The sequence below is a fragment of the Tenrec ecaudatus genome, chromosome 6 (assembly GCF_050624435.1).
Source record: "Tenrec ecaudatus isolate mTenEca1 chromosome 6, mTenEca1.hap1, whole genome shotgun sequence".
Classification (NCBI taxonomy): Eukaryota; Metazoa; Chordata; class Mammalia; order Afrosoricida; family Tenrecidae; genus Tenrec; species Tenrec ecaudatus.
In genome coordinates this window covers 117,568,049-117,592,801 of record NC_134535.1, presented here as the reverse complement: position 1 = coordinate 117,592,801, position 24,753 = coordinate 117,568,049, and the positions used below count along the sequence as shown (strand labels likewise).

Here is a 24,753-nt window from a genome sequence, read left to right as displayed (position 1 = left end):
AAGAGCTTGGCAGCACTACTCTAGATGCTTGGGGTTGGGGTATATGCGGCCTCAGCAACAACTCACTGTGAAACAGGCTGTGAAGACAAGTTGTTTTGTTTTGTGAGGCGTGTGTTTTCATAAAAATGAAATCACGTAGTGACCCTTTAAAAATGTAAGATAACCTGTACACCATTTAAAGAAACTGTTCATCAGTTGATGAACATTGAATTGCTTTTACTTTTTGCTGTTAAGAATAACGCTTCCATAATTTTTCGTGGACATATGTTAGTTTTCATGGGCATATGTGAGAGGACTTCAAAAATTTGGTGCAAAAATTTTCACAAGCACTTTGTAAGCCTCCTTGTATAACAAAGGAATGAAATCACTGGGTCATGTGGCAGGAGCTTCAGGAGTGTTTTCCAAAGCAGCCGTACCATTTTATAATGCTACCATCATTAAACAAGGATTGCAGTTTTTCCACATCCTGGCCTGCACTTGTTATTCTTTTTGCTCATAGCCATCGTTGTGTGTGAAGTGTTAGCTCATTGTGTTTTGATTTGCACTTCTCTGATGATAAATGACTTTAAGCATCTTAATTGTTTTTCTGTTTGTGTATATTCCTTAGAGAAACTAGTCAAGCCATTTACCCATTGGATTATTTCTCTCTTTATTGAGTTACACCCCAAAGCACTGCCACCTAGTTGACAGGGTTTCCAAGGGTAACAAACTCATCATGGGAGCAGGCAGCCCTCTCTTTCTCCTATGGAGCAGTTAGTGAACACAAGCCTCCCACACCTTGTAGTTAGCAGCCCAACACTTAACAGTTCTTTATATCTTTGATCCTTATTTCTGAAGATGTAGGCTTAATTCACTTTCTTAATAGTGATTTCCTTTTGTCTTATTTTTACATCTTTTCTATTGCTGATTTTTCTTCATTTTCTTTGTCATTTACTTTTTAAGTGTTTATGTAGCTACCCAGGACTGGTTTCTGTTACCTTGGAACATGAAAACTAGTGCCCTTTGTCTTAATTCTTATAACTGACTTTCTACTCTCAGTTATTCCCATTTATTAATTTTGTATTATATACGTCTAATAAATAGGAAAACTAACTCATCAAGGATTATTTAGATGATTTGTATATACCATTATCTCAAAACTTAATTAAGCGCTGTTTGTTTAGAAGACTAAATTACAGTATTACCAAGTGGCTTGTGTTTCAATTATTAAACATTTTCTTTTTTCCTCTCTTTTAAAGATTCAAAATGGATAGTATAGAAGAACCACAGAAAAAGATATTTAAGGCTCGAAAAACCATGAGAGTGAGTGATCGTCAACAACTTGAAGTAGTGTACAAAGCAAAAGATGATTTGTTGAAGACTGATGCCAAGCTGTTAAATGGCAGTCATGAAAATGGAGATTTGGACCCATCTTTGGAAAGTATAGATTATATTAAAGACAAAGAAGAGATGAATGGGATTGAAGAACTTTATTTTGATCCAGAAGAAAGTAACACAGAATGGAAAGAAACCCCCTGTATCCTAAATACTGTCAAAAGCAAGCAGAATGATGATTTAAGTAGTGAACTTTTATTTTCTAATAATACAACTCCTGAGCCAGCCTCTCAACAGACTTCGGAACCACCTTCTGGTGTTCTGGCTTTGAGTGATCTGGCTTCTACAGATTCAGCCTCTAGCGCACTGGCCTTTGCTGATCCTCCCTCTAGTGAGACCCCCTCCAGCGATCATTCCTCTGGAGATCCCACCTCTGGTGAACCTGCTTCTATCAAACCTGCCTCTAATGAACTCATCTCTGATGAACCCACCTCTGGTGAATCTGCCTCTGGTCAACCTGCCTCTAGTTCTGCTGAGCCTGCCTCTGCTGAGCCTGCTTCTGGTGGATTCGCCTCTGATGATGTCTCCTCTGGTGAACCTGCCTCTAGTGAACCCACCTCTGGTGAACCTACCTCTGGTGAACTCGCTTCTGGTGAACCTGTTTCTGGCGAACCCCTCTCTGATGGAACCACGTTTAGTAATCTGGCCTCTAGTGAATTGCCTTCTGGGGATCTGACCTCTGGAGCACCGGCTGCTGTTGAACAGAACTCTGATGAACCAGCCTCTGATGAGTTGCCTTCTAGTGAAACACCCTCTGGTGAAACCTGTGGTGAACAGCCCTCTGTAACATTGGCTTCTGATGATCAATCAGCCTTTGAAGCCAGTTCTCCATCAGTTTCTGAAGCAGTTCCTGAAACTACAGAGCATACTAGTAATAAAGATGATGCTTTTCTTGACCAAAAAAGGGATGATGAAAAGTTAGACCAAATTCCGAGTAAGGACTCATTTGAAGAAGAAAAGAAAAGTGATAGTAATATGGATGCTATTGAAGACACTCTAGAGACAGATGAAACAATCATTTGTTCAGACGTACTTCCTGAAGCTGTAAAGAAGGTAGAGGAAGATAGTATCCCAGAGCTTGCCCTTGGAGAAGAGGCTATATCTAGTAGTATGGAAATTGAGCAAGCAGAAAAGAATGAAGATGAAAATTCTTTAGACCGCACAGAAACCATTAGGGAAAATGTTATGGAAACTGACAAAAACGAGAATCTACTAGAAAACACAGATTCCATGGAGACAGACGAAATTATTCCGATTTTGGAAAAGCTTGCACCTGCTGAAGATGAACTTACTTGCTTCTCTAAAACTTCTCTCCTTCCAATTGATGAGACGAATCCAGATTTGGAAGAGAAAATGGAAGGGTCTTTTGGTTCACCATCTAAACAAGAAAGTAGTGAGAGTTTGCCAAAAGAAGCCTTTTTGGTCCTCTCTGATGAAGAGGATATTTCAGGTGAAAAAGATGAGTCTGAAGTTGTATCGCACAATGAGACATGCTCTCCAGGTTAGCAAGTTATTTAAATTTTAAAGATTTTGATGGGTAGCAAAATACTTTCCCCCCAAATTTAAGTTTTACGTTTCTTTAAATTTCAGAGAAAAAACTTGAAAGTGTGGTAGCTAGCAGGATCCCTTAACATCACAGAATGTAAATTATAAAATACCCGCTCTGCAGCGTAGTGCGGAGTGACAAGAGAGGAAATCTGAAAAATGGAAATTGCTTTTAAGGTTCATGCCTGGAAGGGATTTATAATCTAGAAATAAAGATGAGATGGGCAGACAACATTATTAGTTAGTGACTAATGGTCAAAATCGTAGCAATTAATTTTCCTTGCAATCACTTAGCAACCAAATAACTTAGGCCAAATAACTGAGGATCTAAAAGCTGCAGGATTTAATTGCTGCCAGTTTAGTGAATCTTACTTTCAGTTAATCTTTCCCATGAAATAGGATTTTTTACGATTCTTTATGTAGGTAACGGCACCACTATTGCACAGAAATAGAAACTGAGATTAGATGATCTATTCTGAATGATCTCCCTTTAATCCATATGTTAAATTTTTTGTGGTCTCTGTCCCTTTTTTTTTTTTTTTTTTTTCTTTTTCGGGGCTGGGGAAGGGAGGGGAGGGAGGGAGGGGGCGGGCAAGTGCGCGAGGGAGTGAGTGAGGGCGTCTCTGTCCCTTTTATTGAATTTTTATTACTTTTACATTAATTCCAAACTCCTTATATAAAAGGTACAAGTTTTATGGTTTATTTATTTTTTTATTTTATTGGGGTCTCATACAGCTCTTATCACAATCCATACATACATAATTGTATAAAGTACATTTGTACATTCGTTACCCTCATCCTCAAAACATTTGCTCTCCACATAAGCCCCTGGCATCAGCTCCTCATTTTCCCCGTCCCTCCCCTTCCCCTTCCCTCATGAACCCTTGATAATTTATAAATTATTGTTTTGTCATATTAAACTTTATGGTTTATTTAGTGTCTACATCTCCTTTCTCTTATTCCTAGGAAAAAATGACAAGGAGCAAAGTCTTCCTGATAAGCCCAAGCCTCATTTCTGTACGGCAGTGAGCAAAGCCATAATTTGCTGTCACGATCTAGCTCAAGCTTCATTCTTAGAGGAAACCTCCTCCACCCTTTAGACTTGCATGGATACCTTTATTTTCCACTGGAGGGCCTTCCCTTTAACGCCAAGCTCCAGGAGAAGAGCGAGCGTGCTCTCATAAACTACAAGATCAGATCTTTAGTTTGCGCAATGAAAAATAAGTAGATAGGCTTAGGCAAGAGAGACATAATATTTGATACTAATTTTTACCGACAGGATTTTTAATTAAAAGCTGATTTCATTTCCAAAGGGTATTAATTCATTCACCAAGCCTATTTGGTCGAAGAGGTTTAGGCTAACTTATTTTTGGTTTTAGTGATTTAAAGGTAAAACTCAGTATTTGCCTTCAGGATGCTGACAATTAAGTCACAGATTATTAAATATAAGTTGATGAATAACGTTAAATTGGTACTCAAAATTTGAAATAGAGTTATTTTATCAGAGCACAAGATGCATTCACGGAAGTGCTTGCCTGTCAATGTACTGAGGTTAATACCTTAATGACAGTGCCATCCTTTGACTTGCTTAAGGCCCAAAATATTGGAGTTATTTTATTGGGTTCTCTCTCACCTCATATTCCAGTCCATTAGGAAATCTTGTTAGCTGTGCCTTCATAATAGATGTGGGTTCCACTCTCTTCTTACACCCTAACTGTGACCCCTCCCCAGCTTTAAGCTACCATCATCAGATGAAAACAGTGTCTTGCTAGGATGAAATTTACATTTTAGAAAAATAACGTGCAGAGAGGAAAACATACTTTTTCAAAAACAATTTATGTGGAGCGTGCCATTGGGACCAGACCTTTAAAAAGTCAGGATAGCATTGGAAATTGCAGTTTATGCAGCTATTTAATAATAACTTTAAAAATAAATAAAATAATGACTAATGATTTTACTTATGTCAGAATCTTGATATTGAAAACCATCTGGGAAAAAGTGCTATTAATAAAGAGATGGGCGTTAATGTTTGATTACTTGTGTTTTCAAATTTTTATCTCACGACTGCTATTTGCAGGGTAAATTTAGTGATAGGTTTAATTCTTTAGTTTGGTAACTATATTTTTATGTGTGTATCTTTCACTCTACTTCTTGGAAGGAGATGTTGTATGTTGTGGATTTAAGTGGTTTCATTTTTGATTCGTCGACTATAGTCTTTAATTTTTTATATGGCCACAGAATCTGTTGCTTGTCATTTGTATTGCTGTCAGCCTCCTGAGGGGATCAGCTTTTTGTTCCTGATGAATTTTTAATGTCTCAGAATACAGAATTACAAATTGAAGTATAGAAGTCCAGCTGTTAGCATTCCTAATATTTAGGTGCTATAGTAATAATAGAAAAACATGGTAACCCTTCTGTCGTTTCAGGCACTTATTTAGCAAGTTTTCTAAATGTACCTGTTAGTTATTGGTATGTGCAGCCCCCTCCCCACAAAAGAAAATGAGCTATCAGAAAGAAATAACAAAAGCTGCCCTTATTTTGCAAATACAGAAGACCTGAAAACCATTGCAGACAATACCTTCAGAAGCTATTGGTTTATTTTATAGTGTCGTATAACAATTGCTGCTCATGTCTTTCTCGGAAGCCTTGGGCAATAAAAATGAAACACAAACTGGGTCTAGGAAAAAAATATCAAGTCACGGTAAACCAAACCAATCTCACTGTCATCCAGTGAACGGGCTCTTAGTGATCCTCTGAGTTTCCAAGACAATAACTGCTGATGGGGGTAGAAAGGCCCCGCCTGTCTCCTCAGGAGCTTCTGGTGTTTTCAAACTGCTGACCATGTGGCTCTCAGCCCCAGTGCATAACCACTCCCCCACCTGTGCCCCATCAAGTAATAATAGATTTTGTTAATATTTTCAACCAATAGGATTTTGATTTTGGATTTGCTCAGGTAACATTTATTTCCATTCTGTTGAATCTATAGGTATCTCCCCTAAATTATTAGATGACCTCTTAATTACAGTCTGAATTGACAGTGGCAATGGGGTTGGGTTTTGTTTTTTTTTTTGAAAGCTTTTATCTCAAGCTACCTAATTATATTGTGTCTGTGAAACCTCTGTAGGGTCTAGGAAGCTCAGAAGTCAGCAACTCAATGAATATTAAAATCAGAAGCATTTGAAAAATTATGTATAGGAAGAAATGCTTCAGAAACGCTTGTCTTTCCAGAAAGTTAAAAAAAATATGTCAATTTTATTGATTCTGTTGAAGGATGAGATCTCAAAACATTCCTAACTGAACACAGGGTGATAAATGGGAATTTTTATAGTATTATTTTAAAATGAAAAAAGAATAATAAGCCTATCTAGCAATAGGCTTTGCTTAATACATATTTGTAAAAACCTCAATATATTCATCAAGGGTCCTATTTTCCATGCTGGATTTCATCTAAAAAGCTTTAAAAATGATTTTAACTTTGACTTCTGCCCTCAAGGCCATTGTGATAAAAACTAGTTTTTGGAGAGTGGTGCATATATTTATATAATGCTCCATGTCTTGTAATTGCTTATTTAATATTAGTTTTGGGATATGATTATGTAGCATGGTTTATTGAAGTCACTGGGGAGCAAATTGTAGTGATATTAGTGATTTATTATAAATTACCCCCGTGCCTTAATTTGACTTAAGTTAGTTGAGATCATGAGTTTATAAAGACCATTTCTAGTATCTCTGGAATTTTGTTTGTAACAATGTAGCTTTGAGGAAGTTTGAGGTTTACTTTTTCATAGCTCTTTTCATTAATATATTTAATACTACTATTTCCTACATTATCATTTTATGACTGCCTAAAGATGAGGCACTTTGGTTTGGTAGAAAAAAATGTGGATTTAATATTTGGATCTCTTTCCTAACTAGTTAGTAACCCTGTGAAATTCCTTAACTTTTCTGAACATTACTTTCCTCAAGTATATTACAGTAAAAATTACTGTTCTCCCAGTGCGTGATAACAGTGAGGATAAGAAGGATATGTGTTAAGGTCCTAATTTAGTTGTCGGCACTAGCATTAAAGTAGCAATTATTTTTTAATGAAATTGAATGCTTTTAGGATTTCTTTTTTTGGTGTGTGTGTTAATTTTTTAAAATTCGTTTTAGTAGGGGCTCATGCAACTCTTATCACAGTCCATACATTCATCAATTGTGTGTAAAGCACATTTGTACATTCATTGCCCTCATCATTCACCAAACATCCACTCTCCACCCAAGCCTCTGGCACCAGCTCCTCATTTTTTGCCAGGATTGCTTTCACATTCCTTTTATGACCTAACCTTCTATTAGCCAGGAGTCAATGATACAACCTGCCTTATCAACATGTTGGGTGTTGTGAGTTTTCAGTGATCTGTAATTTTTGTAGTTGTTACAATCACTACTTTATTCCTTAATACATGAATGTAAAGGAATCTAAGTGCCTTATAGTAGTAATTTTTAACATTTTGTTAGTCTTGTGACAGTAAATTACTGAGATTTTTTTTTATTTTAAGATCTATAGTTGTGATTGTTTTCAGTGTTAAAAGGTTTATTTTGAATTTGCAGAAACAATTAGAAAGTAGACCTGGCCATTCATTTCTCTTAGTTGATACTCAGTTTTTCAAAGTGTTGTAAGGATGCTGATTTCCTAAGATTATGAACTGACTCATTACCAAAAGCGTGAATTTGGTATACGTTCCAATGGAAGTAAGGTTTTCTTTGCTATTTTTGTTCCAATCAGAAGTAGAAAACAATGAAAAGGACAGCAAACTGGAGGAAGATGAGCAAGTAACACCTGAAGAAGATGAAAGGCCTTTTGAGAAAAGTATGTATTAGTAAAATCTATCTTGAATAAGCATGAAAAATAATTTCATTGTTTTCATTTCAAGGTCGTGGATTATTATTTTTGTTCATCAGGTAGTTATAAAACTTTGGAGTTCAAGTAAAGCCACAACTAACTCATTATGCTGGTAGCTAACCCAAGGATCTTTGAAAATATTAATTACCTTATATACTTTAGTGTTCCCAAAGAAACAGTTAAGATTAATATTTAGTAGGTTACTGTTATCTTTAAAGAAATTGTATAGATTTACATTTAGAGCCCTGGGATTATAAGATTTTTGTCTGGGCTGCTATGTGTTTCAGTCTACTTTGGATTTGAAGCTTCACAGAAGAGTAAAGGATGGGGCTGAGTATGTATTGTTAGGTTTATTGACTAGATCACTGGAATAGAAACAAGGGAACCGGGAATCTGTTGCTCTTCCTACGATGTTACTCTTCTGTGTTCCATGGGTAAATGATGTGAGTATAAGAGAAGTTAAAGAGTAGATCTGGATTTTAAAATAGGGTAAGTTAAAAAATATATACATTCCTAGGATTTCAGTTCATACATGTCTACTCCAAACAAGTTATCTAAGTATGTCTCTGGGATCACTGTTTGGCTACTGACAAATTGTCTCATAATACACTTATTTGACTTTTATATCATTTGAGTCCCTTAAAAAAAATTTTTTTTTTAAAGTTCAGTCAAAACAGCCATTTTCAAGGGGATCTTGCCTGGGCCAGTTCCCAATTATGATAGAGATAGACTCAGAAAGTCATGGGAATATTTTATGCAATTCAAAGAAAGTAATCTTGATAGTAGATTTTCTCAAAGGGGAGAGGATAATCATGGGATCTTATTAGAAAGTATGGTTTTTAAAGAGAGTAGTTTTTTTTAAAAGAGTAGTTTTAAGAAATTTGAAAACTGCACTAAGAAGAAAAAAGCCAGAAAAGTTGCTCCAAGGAATACTTTTTCATCGTGACAACACATCCACTCCAAGGCAGTCTGCCTCCACGTTCTTTGAGGGCTACAAAGGAGATCCTAGGAGAATTTTGTTTGGAAACCCTACCCCTCCAACCTATAGCCCTATTCTTGTCCCTTGAGAAATTTCTTTTTATTCCCCCAAATCAAAGGACATCAGAACGATTTGAGACCCTGTAAAGTGCCAAAGCTGCCATTTTGACATGATGCAGATCTGAGATCATAGAATTCTCTGAGCAAGGGTTTGAGAAATGGAAACACATCCTGCTCCAACATGTGGTGCAGGATGGAGGATATGTCAAGAAACAGCACCTTCACATTTTTATATTTTTGTTAAATAAAAGTTTCTATGATGCCATAGCAGCATTTTAAAACTTCATATAGGAATATAGTGAGATATGAGAGAGATACATGACCAGGTATAGATATTTACCTTATAAAAATTGTGTAGATTTTAGTGATTTTATTTTCATATATTTAAATAAAGCTAGATAAAATTTGCTTATGCCCTAAGAGATGTTACTAATATTTGAAATAGAAATTTTAAATGTGAAAGTCTCTTTCCAAATATACTTTTGTAATGACATTAGTTTTATATATGAAATTCATTACCATATTAATAACTATTATATAATTTTCCTATGGCTGATTAAGGAATTTTTTTGTACTTTCTGAAGTGGAATAACTGAATAATTAAAGCTATACACAGTTGTTAGAAATCTATGACATTGGAATAAATACTATTTTGTCAGAGGATTCATGTGTATATGAAATTTAGCATAGGGAATAAGTAGGAAATTATTCCTTTATGTGTGATACTGCGAGGCAGCCCCAGCTTTCTATGTAGATCTCAAAGCAGTCATGTTCTGTGTTCACATTCTACATTGCTTACTCATTAGGATGCTTCTATCCTATTGAAAATTATTTCAAGTTTAATGCCAACCGGCTACCTACTTTTCAGAAAATACATCAAATGAATACATAAAAAGTTAAGTAAAATAATTGTTTACACAAAGTAGAATACTGTACATACCCGAGTATAAGTCGACCCGAATATCAGCCAAGGCACCTAATTTTACTATAGAAACTGCATTAAAAATGTGCTGGGAAAATTTGGTTTATATTTAAATATATAGGCACTTAAAAATAGTTGGTTGAAAATTCTATTGTAGAAACAATTTGGTGAGGATAGAAAATAGACTTTAAGACTAACTAAACTGATGACAACCTGGTGACTAATCTCACTAACAATATGCAGAAACTGTCAAATGGGAAGCTAACTTGCTGTGTACACTGTCACCAACATTCAATAAAATACTGTTTTTCAAAAAAAATAGAAATGTAGCCCCACTTTGAACTTCTGGTCTGCAGAACTGTAAACTAATATATCTGTGTGATCTTTAAAACAAACAAAAAAAGACTACCTATAATAGAAATTCCTAACCAGTCTTCATGCTTTTTGTACTTAGATGAATTTTCTAGAAGAAAACGTTCTAAATCAGAGGATATGGACAATGTACAGTCCAAACGCCGTCGATATCTGGAAGAAGAATATGAAGCAGAATTTCAAGTAAAGATTACAGCCAAAGGAGACATTAACCAGAAGCTAAAAAAGGTGTCATACATTATAAGTTAAAATAAAAAATACCCAGTATCTGTTGTTATAGATCTTAGCATTATTCTATATTTTACCGACATTCAGGTTTCTTATAAAAGAAGTTGAAAGTGGTTGAGTTTATAAATATGTTCACAAACAAATTTATAATTTACACCTTCTTAGAGAGCAATATGAAACTCAAGTAAAGGTAATTGTTCTAAGTGTCTTAAATATTTAAAGGTGGAATTTTAAATGTAATTTTTAGACCATTGCTCTTCCACTAAGATGGTGCAAATATTCACCCTAGTTAAAAGGATAGGGAGACAATTAATAGTGGCTTTTTTCCCCTGCCAGTTTCTCTTCTTTGCCATTGGCAAGTAATAATGCTTATATGGTTGATCTTTCTGAGCCAATAGAATTATGAAAGTAAGTATGTGAATGAAATTTGAAATTTTCATATGTATAAATTTAAAGTACCAAACCTACTGCCATCCAAGGCACAGTAAGTAGCCTGGTAAGATAACATAGACATAATCCCATACTGTTTCCAAGGCGAGTGATGGTCACCTCTTTCTCTGAGTAGTGGATGCTGGGTTTTAACTGACAGCTTTTCCGCATTTACCTTCAAATGCCTAAGCAGTAGACGGACCAGCAGAGCTCCTTGTCTTATATAGTCACTGAGTATTTCGTTTAGAGCAGTGTTCCTTAAATGTGAGTCACAGACAAGTACTGGACTTTTGCTTTTTAGAGGTCCATAATGAGATAAATAGAGAAATCAGTATTTTAGAAATGTCTTATTAGAAATTTCGATGTTAATAGTGACATTCTTAGTGTATTTCATAAAAATACCAATTGCAATAGATCAGATTTTTTTAAAACTAGTTTTTTTAACTCATCCTTCCCCCCTTCCCCTCCTCATCCTCTCTTTACTGTTATAAAGGAGCCCTGGTGGTGTAATGGTTACACTGTGGTGTGCATGGTCAGCAGTTTGAAATCACCAGCAGCTCTCACCAGAAAAGCTGGACTTTGTACCCCCTCAGAAATCCACTGGGGGTCACTATGAGTCAGCACTGACTCAGTGGCAGTGATTTTGTTTGTTTACGGTTTGAGAATAACTGCCCTAGAAAATGAACCGTAAGGAGTATGGGAAGAAAATGTTAAATTTCAGTTTGAAATGATTTAAACCTTTTACTCTCTAGAAAACTAATATTTTTAGTATATATTATTCTCTTGAGGTGGAAGCTAAGATTTTCAGCAGATAGCATTGCATTATGGATTCCAAGTGTCCTATCTTTATTAAACTACAAACCATGACTTCAGACTGGTTCATCTGGTTTTATTCTCTGCCATGAGAATTTGTATCTGCACCCCAGAAAGAGTGAGTCAGAATCTAAATTTTGACAAATTACCCCCCCCTCAAAAAAAAAAAAAGAGACCCCAAACAAAGCAAGACACTGCCATCAGTTCTGATGCCAACTGATGGCGATTACAGGAAAGAGTCGAACTGCCTGGCTGGGTTTCTGAGACTAGAGTCCCTTACTGAAACAGAAAGCCTCATTTACCCCCAAGGAGCAACTGACCTTTGGGACTGCCATACTCAACCTTCCTCATGCCACGACCCTTTCGTACAGTTCCTCATTTTGGGTGAACTGCCAACCATAAAATTATTGTTGTTGCTACTTCATAACTCTCATTTTGTTACTGTTATGTATCGGGCGACCCCTGTGAAATTGTCATTTGACTCCCAAATGGGTCGCAGCGACCCACAGACTGAGAACCGCTGCCTTGGGACTAGCAGTCCAACTTGTAACCCACTACTCCACCAGGGCACTTTAGTTCAGAAAAGAAAAGGAAAAAGCTAATCAGCGTGCTTCTCCCAGTATCTCTCTATGGAAGTGTGCTGTCATTGGCTCCAGGACTGGATGGGACCCGCCGTCCTTTACGACCACGGAGCTGGGTTCTCAGCTTTGTACTGCTATTCTGATCAAGAAACTGCGGAGTGACTTGCCTTCTCAGATGGATTTTTTGACTCCTTAGGATGATGCTACCATGTACATTCTGAGTGATTATATTTGGTGTGGGTATGTAAATTCTCTGCAGGAGTTTGAACTGGAATGAACCATTTCAAAGCCCTGATTAATAGTAACATTATTACTGTTTTATTACATTTAGGAATATTTATTTTTTTTCTTGCATACTGAAATATCCTCTTTGCTAATAACAAAAGGAACATATATATTTCTTTAGGTTGTACAGTGGTTGCTGGAAGAAAAATTGTGTACGCTACAGTGTGCTGTTTTTGATAAGAATTTGGCAGAATTGAAAACACGAGTGGAAAAGATTGAATGTAACAAGAGACATAAAACGGTTCTTACCGAACTACAGGTTTGTATATGGATTTGAGTGATATATGTGCAATTCCTTTTATAAACCAGTTTTTTGGAATATAGTTTTGAAACTGTAAAACTTGTCAATTCTAAATTTTCGAAGTAGAAGGAGCTCAGTGGAGCTTATTTATAGTAACTGCACCCGTAGGGACCTGGAACCTCCGCACTGAGACCTTAACCAAGTCCCTTAACTTACTCTTTGTATTTGTTTGTAGGTACTTTTTCTTTCTGCTTGGTGAAAGATGGCCCTTTCTATTCGACAGATTATTAGCTCTAAGAACAGAGCAGCCCTCATGGTACAGTGGTTATGCAGGTGCTCGTAACCACAAAGTCAGCAGTTCAAAACCGCCAACTGCTCAATGGGAGAAAGACAGGCTTACTCCTCCTGTGTTGGAAGTTCACAGGGGCGATTCTTTCTGGTCTTAAAGGGTCACTATGTGTCAGAATGAACTGGATGGTTTTCTGGCTTTAAGAAGTTGTCAGTAGTGGCTGGGCCAGCTGTGGGTAAATAAGGGTTGAGAGCAAGGCTTATGCTGGCAGTTGAGGTGAGGGAAGGGAGCTACAGTGTCTACAAGATAGAGTTGGCATGTGGAGTGGGCTTTACTATTGTGCAGTCTTAATTAGTGTCCACTGTTTTACCTTTCTAGTTTCTAATATCTATTGCAATAGCTTCACAAAAACTGAAAGACAAATACATGACTAAAGAGTTTATTAAGGAGGCTACCAAATTGTACTATGAATGAGAAATGCTCGAGGTGGTTGTTTACCAGGACAAGTTACAAAGTTTAAGGTCTGCAAATAAATGTCCACAAATTCTGTAAACCTTACTTGAAGGCATTTGGATCAAGCTCTGAGGGTGTGCAAACCCAGCTCCCTGAATTGAGTGTCCAGGGGCATCTACTCCAGGAAGCCTCAGCCCAAAGCCACTCAGCACCACTTTCTGGGTCCCCAAGCCCAGAGGCACCCAGCTCCACAATCCAGCCTCTTGCACAAAAGCACTCATCTTAATTTGCTCTGGGGGTTGGGAAATCCATCGCTCTGGTCCATGCTCTGGTCCTGGTTCTGCTGCTGCTTCTCTGGTGGCATAGTTGTCAGCTGGATCCAGAAGGTTCATTGCACAGGAGTCTCAGCACCAAAGACCACACTCCGTGCTCTTGCTGGTAGTGAGATCCTTTTAACATGCTTCTCAGAGAGTTCCTTTCTTTCACAGCAGGATAATATTCCAGAAAATGCTGTTTTTAATTCTTTTTCATTTATGCCAAGGCATGGAGTTGCTGGGTAATACGGCATAGCTGTTTAACTTAGTGAGAAATGATCAAACTCTCTTCCATAGTGGCTACACCATATTATATTTTCCACCAGCCCTGTTGTATGATGATTATAATTTTCATGTCATTGACAACACTTGATATTTAATAGGCATATAATGATGTGTATTTTCTCATGTGCTTGTTGACCACTTGTTTTCAAGGGGGTATCCAAAAACACAAATAGAATTGTCTCTGGTCACATTGATTTTTTTCATGAAAGCAGTTTTGTTTAAACATCTTTTTTTGTGATGGTCTATTTAAGAGAACAGTGTGCAGCTGTGGAATTTCCTGCTGGGGGGAAGTGCTGCAGTGACTGTTGGGATGTTAAACACCGCTTACAAGGACAGTGCTATGGAACAAACTTCAGTGCACGAGTGGTTTTCTCATTTCCAAAAAAGTGAAATGTTGATTGATGACAAACCTTGTTCTGGATGTCCATCAACTTCCCAAATGGACGAAAATGTCAGCAGTATTTGTGCACTTGTGCTTGAAGATTGAGGATAGACCATTGAAGAGATGGGGAAGTTATCTGGACTATCTTGGAGCTTGGTCCAGGTATTTGTAATGGAAGATTTGGGTACGAGGGTCGCTGTGAGATTTGTGCCTCAGGTTCTGACTGACCACGAAAAAGATTGTTGAGTGGAAACATGGCATGCTTTGAAAGAACAGCTCCAAAACGACCCGTACTTTTCCCCCAAGGTCATTACTGGTGACAGGCATGGTGCTCTTATTCTTATGACCTTGAAAGCAAACATCAATCAGTAAAACCCATGGAAGAGGCCATGGTCACCTTTCCCAAAATAACAACCTTGGTCAAGTAAAATCAAAAGATCAAGATGATGCTCATTTGTTTTTTTGATGTGAGGGGCATAGTGCATTTGGAGTTCATTCCGCCAGGTCAGACTATTTGTTAATCAAGCTTTCCATTTAGAGGTCTGAAAAGATTATGTAACAGTGTGTGGCAAAAAAAAAATTCTTTACTTTTTTAAATTGAATTATTGTTTTGGTGTTGAATTGTAAGAGTTCTTTATATATTTTGGATTCTAGGCCACTTTTAGATAGATAATTTGCACATATTTTCCCTGGCTGTAATGTTCTTGTTATTTTCTTGAAGTGTCCTTTGACCTTCTAAGTTTAACATTTTTACGGAAGTCCATTTTACCTTTTTCTTTATTGCCCGCACTTTTTGTATTATATCTAAGAATCATTTGCCAAACCATGGTCAAGCGTTTTCTTCAGTGAGTTTCATGGATTTAACTTTTACATTTAAATCGTTGGCCCATTTTGAATTAGTTTTACATATGTGAGATAGCCATTCACTGCCTGGTAATAAGGTCAGCATATACCAGCAGATTTTCTATCCAAAAACAATTATAAAATAGGAAAAAAATATTTTACATATAGCAGTTATCTGTAAGATTAAGTACATAAGAAGATACTACCTTCCCCCAAAAGAGGAATTTCAAGACTATTCTGAAGAAAAGAGAATGAAAAACCTGCTACCAAAGTGATACTGTGTGCGCCTTGATAGGAGGACTTGTTTTTCTTTCTCAGTTACTGGTTTACTTTTTCACGTAAGAATTCAGTTTTAAACGGATTTCAATCCTACAGAAGTTTATAAAGTGATCGATTACCAACCATATTAATGATTTACATATATTGTAAAGGAGTTCTTTGGTGATACAAAAAAAAAGTGCCTAACCAAAACCCAGGAAATTCAAGTCCACCCACTGGCACTTTGGAACCCCAACTGAAAAAGCAACCATTGAAACCCCAGGCACATAGTTGTACTGTGGTACATATGCGGGTAGGTGGGGTGGTGTGTACTCCAAATAAGAATTGACTGGACGGTAACTGTTGGTTCTATGTAATGTGGGATTTTGGACTTCTTGATATGATTCCCTTTTGAAAGAAACCTTGGAAGTTAAGTGATCATTTTTTTTAATTTGGGCTCTAGGAGCTTTCTGGCAAAGTGGGTCATTATGTTTGAGACTTGCTTGACTGTGATTGAGAATGTTGAGCGCGAGGCAGCACTGACAGGAGATCAAGCCTGAGGGCTACACGTGTGCTTTCCTTTCAGACGGAAAGGAAATAGCGTATTCATGGATTGTGTGATAGTTTTTCTTTCGTTGTCCTCATCTCCTTTTTTCCTCTGCCTTTTTCTTTTTCCTTTAAATATATTTTTTGAATGTTTGTTTGGGGAGTATATGTGGCTGGGCAGTTTATATAAGCTGTGCAAATGATCAATGTAAAAGTTTGAAAATACACATTTTACTAACAAATGTTGACATTACTAATAAGGTAACATTTTATCATTTTTAAGGATTCACAGAATATGTACTGAATTAATTCAAAGAGTAATATGAGTATTTATACTGCTGTTAAAAATATGAATGTGGCAAAACCTTTGGAAAAAATTTAGGCAAGCATGTTAAAAATGTATTCTATTCCAGGAATCCACTTCTATGAATATACCCTAAGGACATAACCTGAAAAAAGAACAAAGGTTATGGTTGTTTGTTATGGTTTATTTCACAACAGTGGGATATTGAATATCAGTCTACCTTTTCAGTATTAATATTTATGTAGCTAAATTACTATTGAAGGGATCTTTTATGACCTAGGTAAGTTGATTATATAAATCCCAGTGAAAAAATTATTAGTACAGTTCTTTAAAAATTAGCATATGAGCATATATAATCAGAAATATACTAGAGTGTGAGTAAACCCCCAGAGTTTTAGAGGAAAAGTTAACCTTGAATTAGTAGTATTCACCTCTATGTATTGGGATCTGGATCATTTTAGTTTTTAGTATGATTCCATATTTCAAATTATGATTCCACATTTTCCAAATATATGCACCAATTGTAATTTACCTTACTGTAGTTAATCTGACATTTTGCATTTACAATAGTAAAAACTCTGACTATGTTGCACTTTAAGGACATATATTTATTTGGTGGTAACAAACAGATATGAGAGTTACCATTGTCTTTGATAGTAGTAGCATGTCTTTAAAAAAATTTTTTTTTATTAGTAGCATGTCTAAACTTGGTTGGACCTCCACGTTCACAGTGATTAGGCAATTATAGAAGGAAGTAGTTTGGTTGTTAATGCAATGATATAGTCCTCTATTTTGTTATCTAGTGTCATCATCCTCTATTTCCAAATAATACCAATTTTTGCACATTGACCTGCTCTTCGGAATTTAGGTCACTATGTGAGGAATGGACCTTTCTAAAACTGGAGAAATCTACGCTCATGTAATGCAGAAACCCATCAAAGAAAAACGAAAATATTTTTCAGTAAGAGATTGAAAAGTACCCAGTCAATGGTGGAAAACTTGTGAGACCCAGAAAAACAAGGCTTCCCATTGAGTTTGAGTTCCTACGTTTCACTCTAATATTGTTAGGTGTGGTTTTCTAATTACATATGCATGATTTCATTTTCAATACTGAATTTACCACTTAATTTATTATTTCTTTTCTTTAAGGCCAAGATAGCCAGGTTAACTAAACGGTTTGGAGCAGCCAAAGAAGATCTTAAGAAAAGACAAGAAGTAAGAATTTCTGTGTGAGCACCATCAGTATTGAATGCAAAGTGGTAATCTTAGGAAATCCATAGTGTTTAGGTTTCCACTCCCTGTTGTAATCGTGCCCTCTTCTTTGTAGTTCTCTATTGTTAGTTAAATGAATAGGTAGCCCTTGATTAGATAGTGTAACTTTATTGCTTCAAACATTTCAATCATCATTTTGAATGTAGAATAAGTCCAAACACCACAGTGTAGTATAAAATATGTCTTAAAGTCTGGTATTTGTGGTTTGTCTGTAATACATACTTTTAACATAGCACTTAGTAGATTACATTTTTTTTTTTTTTTTTTTAGTAGATTACATTTTAAGGAGCACTGTTGACACTGGGATGCATGATAGACTGAAAGGTCTTTGGTTCAAACCCACTAGCTGATCCATGGTAGAAAGTGGAGGCTATCTGGTCTCTGAAAGAGTTACAATCTCAGAAACCCTATATAGGTTCATTAAAAGTTGGAATTGACGCCATGGCAGCGGATTTGGTTATTTTTTTAAATTACATCATAGTATATTATTTGTTTGGATTTTTATGTTTCGTTTTTGTGAAAGTTACATGATAGCTTATGGACTGACACGTAACCTTTGCTAATTGTTACTAAGTATGAATTATTATAGCTGTAGGGTTTTTTAGCCTTGATGCACTTTCATATCTTACTTGTCTTTCAAAAATATATTTTGAAATGATAGATTCATAGGAAGTAGTAAGAATAGTTTATAGAGTCTTATGAACCCTTTCTCCAATTGCTATCTTAGAAGTAAAGTACAATAGCAATACTAAGAATTTAGCACTGTTAAGGTAAAAAACAAACAAACACCCCTCCCTCCCAAACTATTACAACCTATTACTTCCATGGTGTAATTAAAATTTTATTTCTAAGTTACTTTTCAGCTTTGTTTCTTTGTGATAATAAGAACTATTTTACATATATATATCAGTGTGAACTTTGTATTTACTTACCTTAGTTGAAATATTTTCATTCATTTTATACAGCATGAATTTCCATTTTCTTCTTTATCCTTTTGGCTGTGCTGATTAACATGCTGCCCATCGTATACTTACCAAGTTTTGTGTAAACAACTAATTTCAGTTTCTTGCTTAATTAAAGGAGAAAAGTGCTTTAAGAAATCAAGCTAGAACTACAATCCCTCAAAAGTTTCATTGTAAAGAGCTACCAGTACTTCTGAAAAAAGGACCAAATAATAGTGTAATTTCTAAATTAGTGAAAGATTTTTTTTTAATTAGAAAGGTGAGGTGCTTTAAATGTTAAGGTAGTCTTGACTGTAGTAAGATTTGTACATTCTGTCATGAACTTATGGACAAAGTCAATTTTATAATCAGCAAAATTGGAACATCTTTTCTTCTAATTCTTATTAATTTTCCTCTCCTCTCCTTTCTGAGATAGTCATGATACCTAGAAGTTTCCAGATTTTTGTTACTTTCTTAAGTCTTAAAATGTTAACATATACATAATAGATTTACTTACTTGGTGTATATAATGGGGTTTCTAAAGTTTTTCAATGAACTTTTTGAAGCCTATCAATTTTGTTTTTATTGTCTTTTAATACTTTGCCTTATCCTTCATTATTATTTATGCTGCTTTAATCTTAATTTAATTTTTTTTTCACAAGAGAAAAGCTTGTAGTTAGTTCAGGGATCGTTTGCTGGCCCTTAGGAGCGCTTTCCAGTCCAGTCTGTTGGGGCACCACGCCCTGGCCCCAAAGTCCACTTTCAGCATTCCCTGGGGACCTTGCCACTCCATTCCCTTGCTGTTCCGCTGCACTCCCCCAGTGATTTGCCTCGGTGTGGTGGGATCAGGTCAGGTGCAGTTCCCACACTGTGTCTCCGGTGCTGTCCCCTGTATCGCCCTTAGTCACTGATTGGCATCATGTCTCATAGTAGGGCCAGCCATGTTGTTCTCTCTGTGGACTGGCTGCTCTGCTCAGGAACATCATCATCACGGCCTGGTGGGCCAGGCTGTGCTCCACTCTCTCCTCCTGCCCCTTCATCTGCTCCCGTGTGCTCTGATCAGATATGTTCATCTCCCGGAGCTGCAGAGTCAATGTCGTCCTTTGGAACAAATTCTTTTTGGGGGAGGGGCAGGAATCCACTTAATTTATGGTGCTGGGGCCAGCCTCCCAGACCTCTCCACTGGTTCCCTACTCCACGCCGGGATAATCTTAATTTAATTTGTTTGACCTCGTCTCTTTCTCTCAGATTGCAATATCCACAATCATTCTATATATTTTTTGTTTTTAAATACAAGAGAAAGAGCAGGGGACATTTAGCACTTTAGTTCTCCAACTTATCAGAGAAAATAACAAAACCTTTAAGTACCCTTTTCTGGTTTAAATGTACTCCTTGACCCCCTAATGCTAACTGCCAATAAACTGCTTCACTGTTCAGATTTATCATATGATATTTTCTATTTTCTTTATTGAATTGTCTTGTTTTTCAAACTGTTATCAATTGAATAAAGTTTATGTAATACATGAATTGGTTAACAGTTTACAAAGCAAATCAGTGTTCCATTCAGCAATTCAGAGTTTACTTCATGTCATTGATAGAAATACCTACAAGATTGCCACTTAAGCCACTTGTTGCCCATGTTTTCTCTTTCCATCTTTTTCCCCGAACTTTTCTGAATTTTGTCCATTAGTAAATTCTGCCTTTTTGGTCTTAAATGAATGATTGTCTAAGTAGTTCATGCCACACCTCTTTAGTGTTACTGCTCACTCTGTATGCTCACTGTTAGGACTGCTGGTGGTGCTGTGATGATTTAAGCACTTGGTTGCTAATAACAAGGTTGGCAAATCACACCTTAAGGGTCAATTCTATTCTGCCCTGTAGGGTCAGAATTAACTTGATAGTAGTGGACTTGGGTTTGATTATTGCTTGATTGATAATTGAGCAGTGAGTGTGAGTGAGTTCATTTCCAAACCTGAAGGGTGACTAAGAACCTATAGCCCCAGAGGTTCAACTAGTAAGCCTAATCTTTTTTATGGTTTTAAGTTTTGTTCTACATTTTTCTCCCACTCAATTTACGCCCTTTGCAACGTGACCCCTTTCTGAGCCATTGGTAGCAGGAGCTGGCCGTGTGGTTCTGGGGCAGGGTTGTGGAGGAGAGTGGTGGCTGTGTGGGGACCGTGTGGTTCTGGGGCAGGGTTGTGGAGGAGAGTGGTGGCTGTGTGGGGACCGTGTGGTTCTGGGGCAGGGTTGTGGAGGAGAGTGGTGGCTGTGGGGACCATGTGGTTCTGGGGCAGGGTTGTGGAGGAGAGTGGTGGTTGTGGAGGAGAGTGGTGGCTGTGTGGGGACCGTGTGGTTCTGGGGCAGGGTTGTGGAGGAGAGTGGTGGCTGTGTGGGGACCGTGTGGTTCTGGGGCAGGGTTGGGGAGGAGAGTGGTGGCTGTGTGGGGACCGTGTGGTTCTGGGGCAGGGTTGGGAAGGAGAGTGGTGGCTGTGTGGGGACCGTGTGGTTCTGGGGCAGGGTTGGGGAGGAGAGTGGTGGCTGTGTGGGGACCGTGTGGTTCTGGGGCAGGGTTGTGGAGGAGAGTGGTGGCTGTGGGGACCGTGTGGTTCTGGGGCAGGGTTGGGGAGGAGAGTGGTGGCTGTGTGGGGACCGTGTGGTTCTGGGGCAGGGTTGTGGAGGAGAGTGGTGGCTGTGTGGGGACCGTGTGGTTCTGGGGCAGGGTTGGGGAGGAGAGTGGTGGCTGTGTGGGGACCGTGTGGTTCTGGGGCAGGGTTGTGGAGGAGAGTGGTGGCTGTGTGGGGACCGTGTGGTTCTGGGGCAGGGTTGGGGAGGAGAGTGGTGGCTGGGGGCCCACTAGTCCTCGGGCTACTTTTCTCGAGCGCCCTGAGTCTCTTCGCTCTGCTCTTCTCCTGATGGCAGACTGATCGCTGCGCCTTCAGTGCCCCGTCACGAGCTCTTAACACCCCAGGTGTTCCTCGTCAATTCCATCAGACCACCTCATCTTGGTGGGCCTCAGCCGAGACTGTGATCCTCAGTGCCCAGGCCCAGTGCCTCCATCGCACAAGGAATTTGATTATGTCTGAGACGTTTTCCTAACTTTGCTCTTTGTGTGTTCTACCACATTCATGATTCTATTTGCTGCAGAGGTAACAAACACCTGTAGGCATACTGCCTGTGAAATTCACATGCTTCTGTATTGTGGGGATGACTCTACTTCCCTACCACACCTGTTAACATTTTCTATTTTAATTTCTAAAAGAACAGAAAACTAAGCAGTTTGCTTCTAATACCACATTCAATATCTGACCAGTTGAACTGCCTTATGGCTGATATCTCTCGCTTTTGTTCTCATTAGTTTGTACCTCATAATTGTCAAGAATTTGCTCGCATTTATCCTATGTTTATGAAAATCAGTCACCTAACTGATTCCCATTTAAATCTTGGATTAAAACTAAATTGTTCGTTGTAGTTTGTTAGGTCCTTGGTAAATTTACTCCAAATCCTCTCAAAGCCTTGCTACCTTCTTTATTCCCTATGCTTTCGCTTCTTTGCCCCTCTGAACCTTGCCGTGTTAACCATTTCTAGCGTAGTAACTGTTCAGAGACTTGCTTCTCCTTATCTCTGTGGCACTACTGTTAATTTCTTCTCTATTTGTTTCTCATGGAATTGTGTGAGGATAGGATCGCTAAATGTTAAGTCCCACCAGGGCAGAGTTTCCAAACGCTGCCTTTTGTTCCCACCTACATAAATATACCTAATACAACTCTCTGGTTAAAGTCACTCTCTTATCTATAAAAAGCAGCACGGTATATTTATTGTAGAGAAAGGAAGAGTAAATCTTGATTTAGCATGTTATTCTTTCACCTGATTAAGTCTTGAATGGATTTGTTTTCGTTCTCTCCCTTTAAGAATTAAATAGTAGTCATTAAAAATTAAGGTGCAAACAATAGCTTTTAATATGTAGCCCTCAGAACTCCAATTTCCTAGCCTTGTTCTCTTTTGGGGGAGGGGAGGAAATGCTAAAGAAACTTGATACTGAAGCTAGAATTATATTTTATGTAGAGTGGATGATAAATCGTTTTTTAAACAAAAGTCTTAACAACTTTGATTTGAGGATCTTGATTTGTGACTTTAGAACCCCACATCTTAATTACTGCTAAGGGTGGGTTTGAAGATACAGATATCTATCTTGTTTTGTTGACTCTACTGTGACTGCTGTAAGGAGTTCTGATGGTTTAATGGTTAAATGTTGGTGGTTGGAACCCACCACCAGATCCATGGAGAATAAACTTGGTGGCCTGCTCCTGTAACAATTTCCCCCTGGGAAACCCTACCTGGCAGTTCTGCTCTGTCATAGAGGGCCTATGTGAGTTGGAATGAACTCTGGCCTACAGCAGCAACACTTGTCTGCTACATCATAGGTATCTGTCAGGGACTGATTAGATGCATGAGTCTGGTTGTTAATATTGTTGATATTTATTTAAGCCCTGAAAGCATGGCAGTCCTTTCTACATCTTTATTTAGCCTTCATAAGAACACCACGACATAGGAATTATACCTACCTTTCACATTTTGGCAGTTTTTCTAAGTTAATTGATTTGCTTAAGAGTCTACAATGAACAAATGACAATAAAATTCTTACCTAGTCAACTTTTAAACTGCTTTATAATAATAAGCAGATTATATATCGACAAACTATTTACAATGTTTCTTTTAAAAGCATGCCGGTATGTAGGTTGTTTTATTTTTACCTTGGTATTTTTTTCTTTCAGAATCCACCAAACCCACCTGTATCACCAGGAAAACCTGCAAATGATGTGAGCAGCAATAGTAATGTACCATACAGGTGAGTACTGTAAATAGTCTTTTTGTCCAATTTGAAAATAACGGATCGTGATTTTGATTTTAGCTATAAAAACAATCTTAGAATGTAATCCTATGTTTATGTTTCTTTGCAGTTATTTGTGTTTATGTGTTAGATAATATTGAATGTCATATTTTCTTCATTTAAGTGTTCCATTACATTACTTTTGGCAATTAAAAGACTTCCTTTAGTAAATGCAGATTCTTTTAAAATCATTATTAATAAATTAGTATTCTCATAAATTCAGAAATGCTTTGATCGTGATGAGAAAGATTTCTGTTTGCAGATATTGGGACCTATATTAGATTGTAAAGTAGAAATATTGAGGGAAATTCTTCTGTAATGTGATGGACTGCCAGCCAGGCTTTGTGACAACTGTGTCTTCGTTCATTGACTTGCTGTATAATGCTGTGAAACACAAATTTGTCGCCCTTTTTATAGGCCGCTCTATATAGGCATCCCTTGTTTAAGTATGTTTCCCCATGTTGCATTTTGCAGTTTTTTTTAAAACAAACTGAAGTTTGTAGCAATGCTCTATCGAGCAGGTCCATTGATGCCATTTTTCCAGCAGAGTTCTCACTACATGTCTGTGTCACACTTTGGCAATTCTCACAGTATTTTATCTTTAAATCATTTTATTGGGGCTCTTATCACAATCCATACATACATTCCATTTTTGTCCAGCACATTTGTACATATGTTGCCATCTTCGTTTCAAAACATTTTCTTTCTATTTGAGCCCTTGATATTTACTCCTCTTCCCCTCCTCCGCACCCTTCCTTCCCTCCGTCATGAACCCTTGATAATTTATAAGTCTCGCCTCCCTCCGCCCCGTGTCTCAAACCATCTGCTGCCTCCCTTCACCTACTCTTCTGTTGTCCATCCCCCTAGAAAGGTGTTATATAGAGATCATTGTGATCAGTTCCCCATTTCTCCCCCAACCTTCCCTTTAGTCTCCTGGGATCTCTATTGTCATTATTGGTTCTAAGTGGCTTATCCATCCTGGATTCCCTGTGTTGTGAGCTCTTATCTGTACCAGTGTACATGCTCTGGTCTAGCTGGATTTGTAAAGTAGAATTGGGGTCGTGATAGTGGGTGGGTGTGTGGGGTGGTGCATTAAATAACTAGAGGATGGTTGTATGTTTCATTGTTGCTATACTGCACCTGACTGACTCATCTCTTCCTTGTAACCAACCCTTCTGTAAGGGGATGTCCAATTGTCTATAGATAGGCTTTAGATCTCTACTACACCCTCCCCCTCATTCACATTGATATGATTTTTTCCCCCCCTG

At 37.6% G+C, this 24,753-nt stretch overlaps 1 protein-coding gene across 3 annotated transcripts in view; it reads left to right on the top strand.

The window, feature by feature from the left end:
- ATF7IP (activating transcription factor 7 interacting protein) overlaps positions 1-24,753 on the top strand; it is a 127,757-nt gene that overhangs the window by 65,643 nt on the left and 37,361 nt on the right. For all 3 annotated transcript variants that reach the window (XM_075552032.1, XM_075552031.1, XM_075552033.1), the window contains exons 2-7: positions 1,239-2,875; positions 7,685-7,768; positions 10,216-10,361; positions 12,591-12,728; positions 17,534-17,599; positions 23,370-23,443. In XM_075552032.1, coding sequence (XP_075408147.1) covers positions 1,246-2,875; positions 7,685-7,768; positions 10,216-10,361; positions 12,591-12,728; positions 17,534-17,599; positions 23,370-23,443 — 2,138 coding nt within the window. In that variant the 5' untranslated portion in view covers positions 1,239-1,245. The remainder of the gene's footprint in view (positions 1-1,238; positions 2,876-7,684; positions 7,769-10,215; positions 10,362-12,590; positions 12,729-17,533; positions 17,600-23,369; positions 23,444-24,753) is intronic.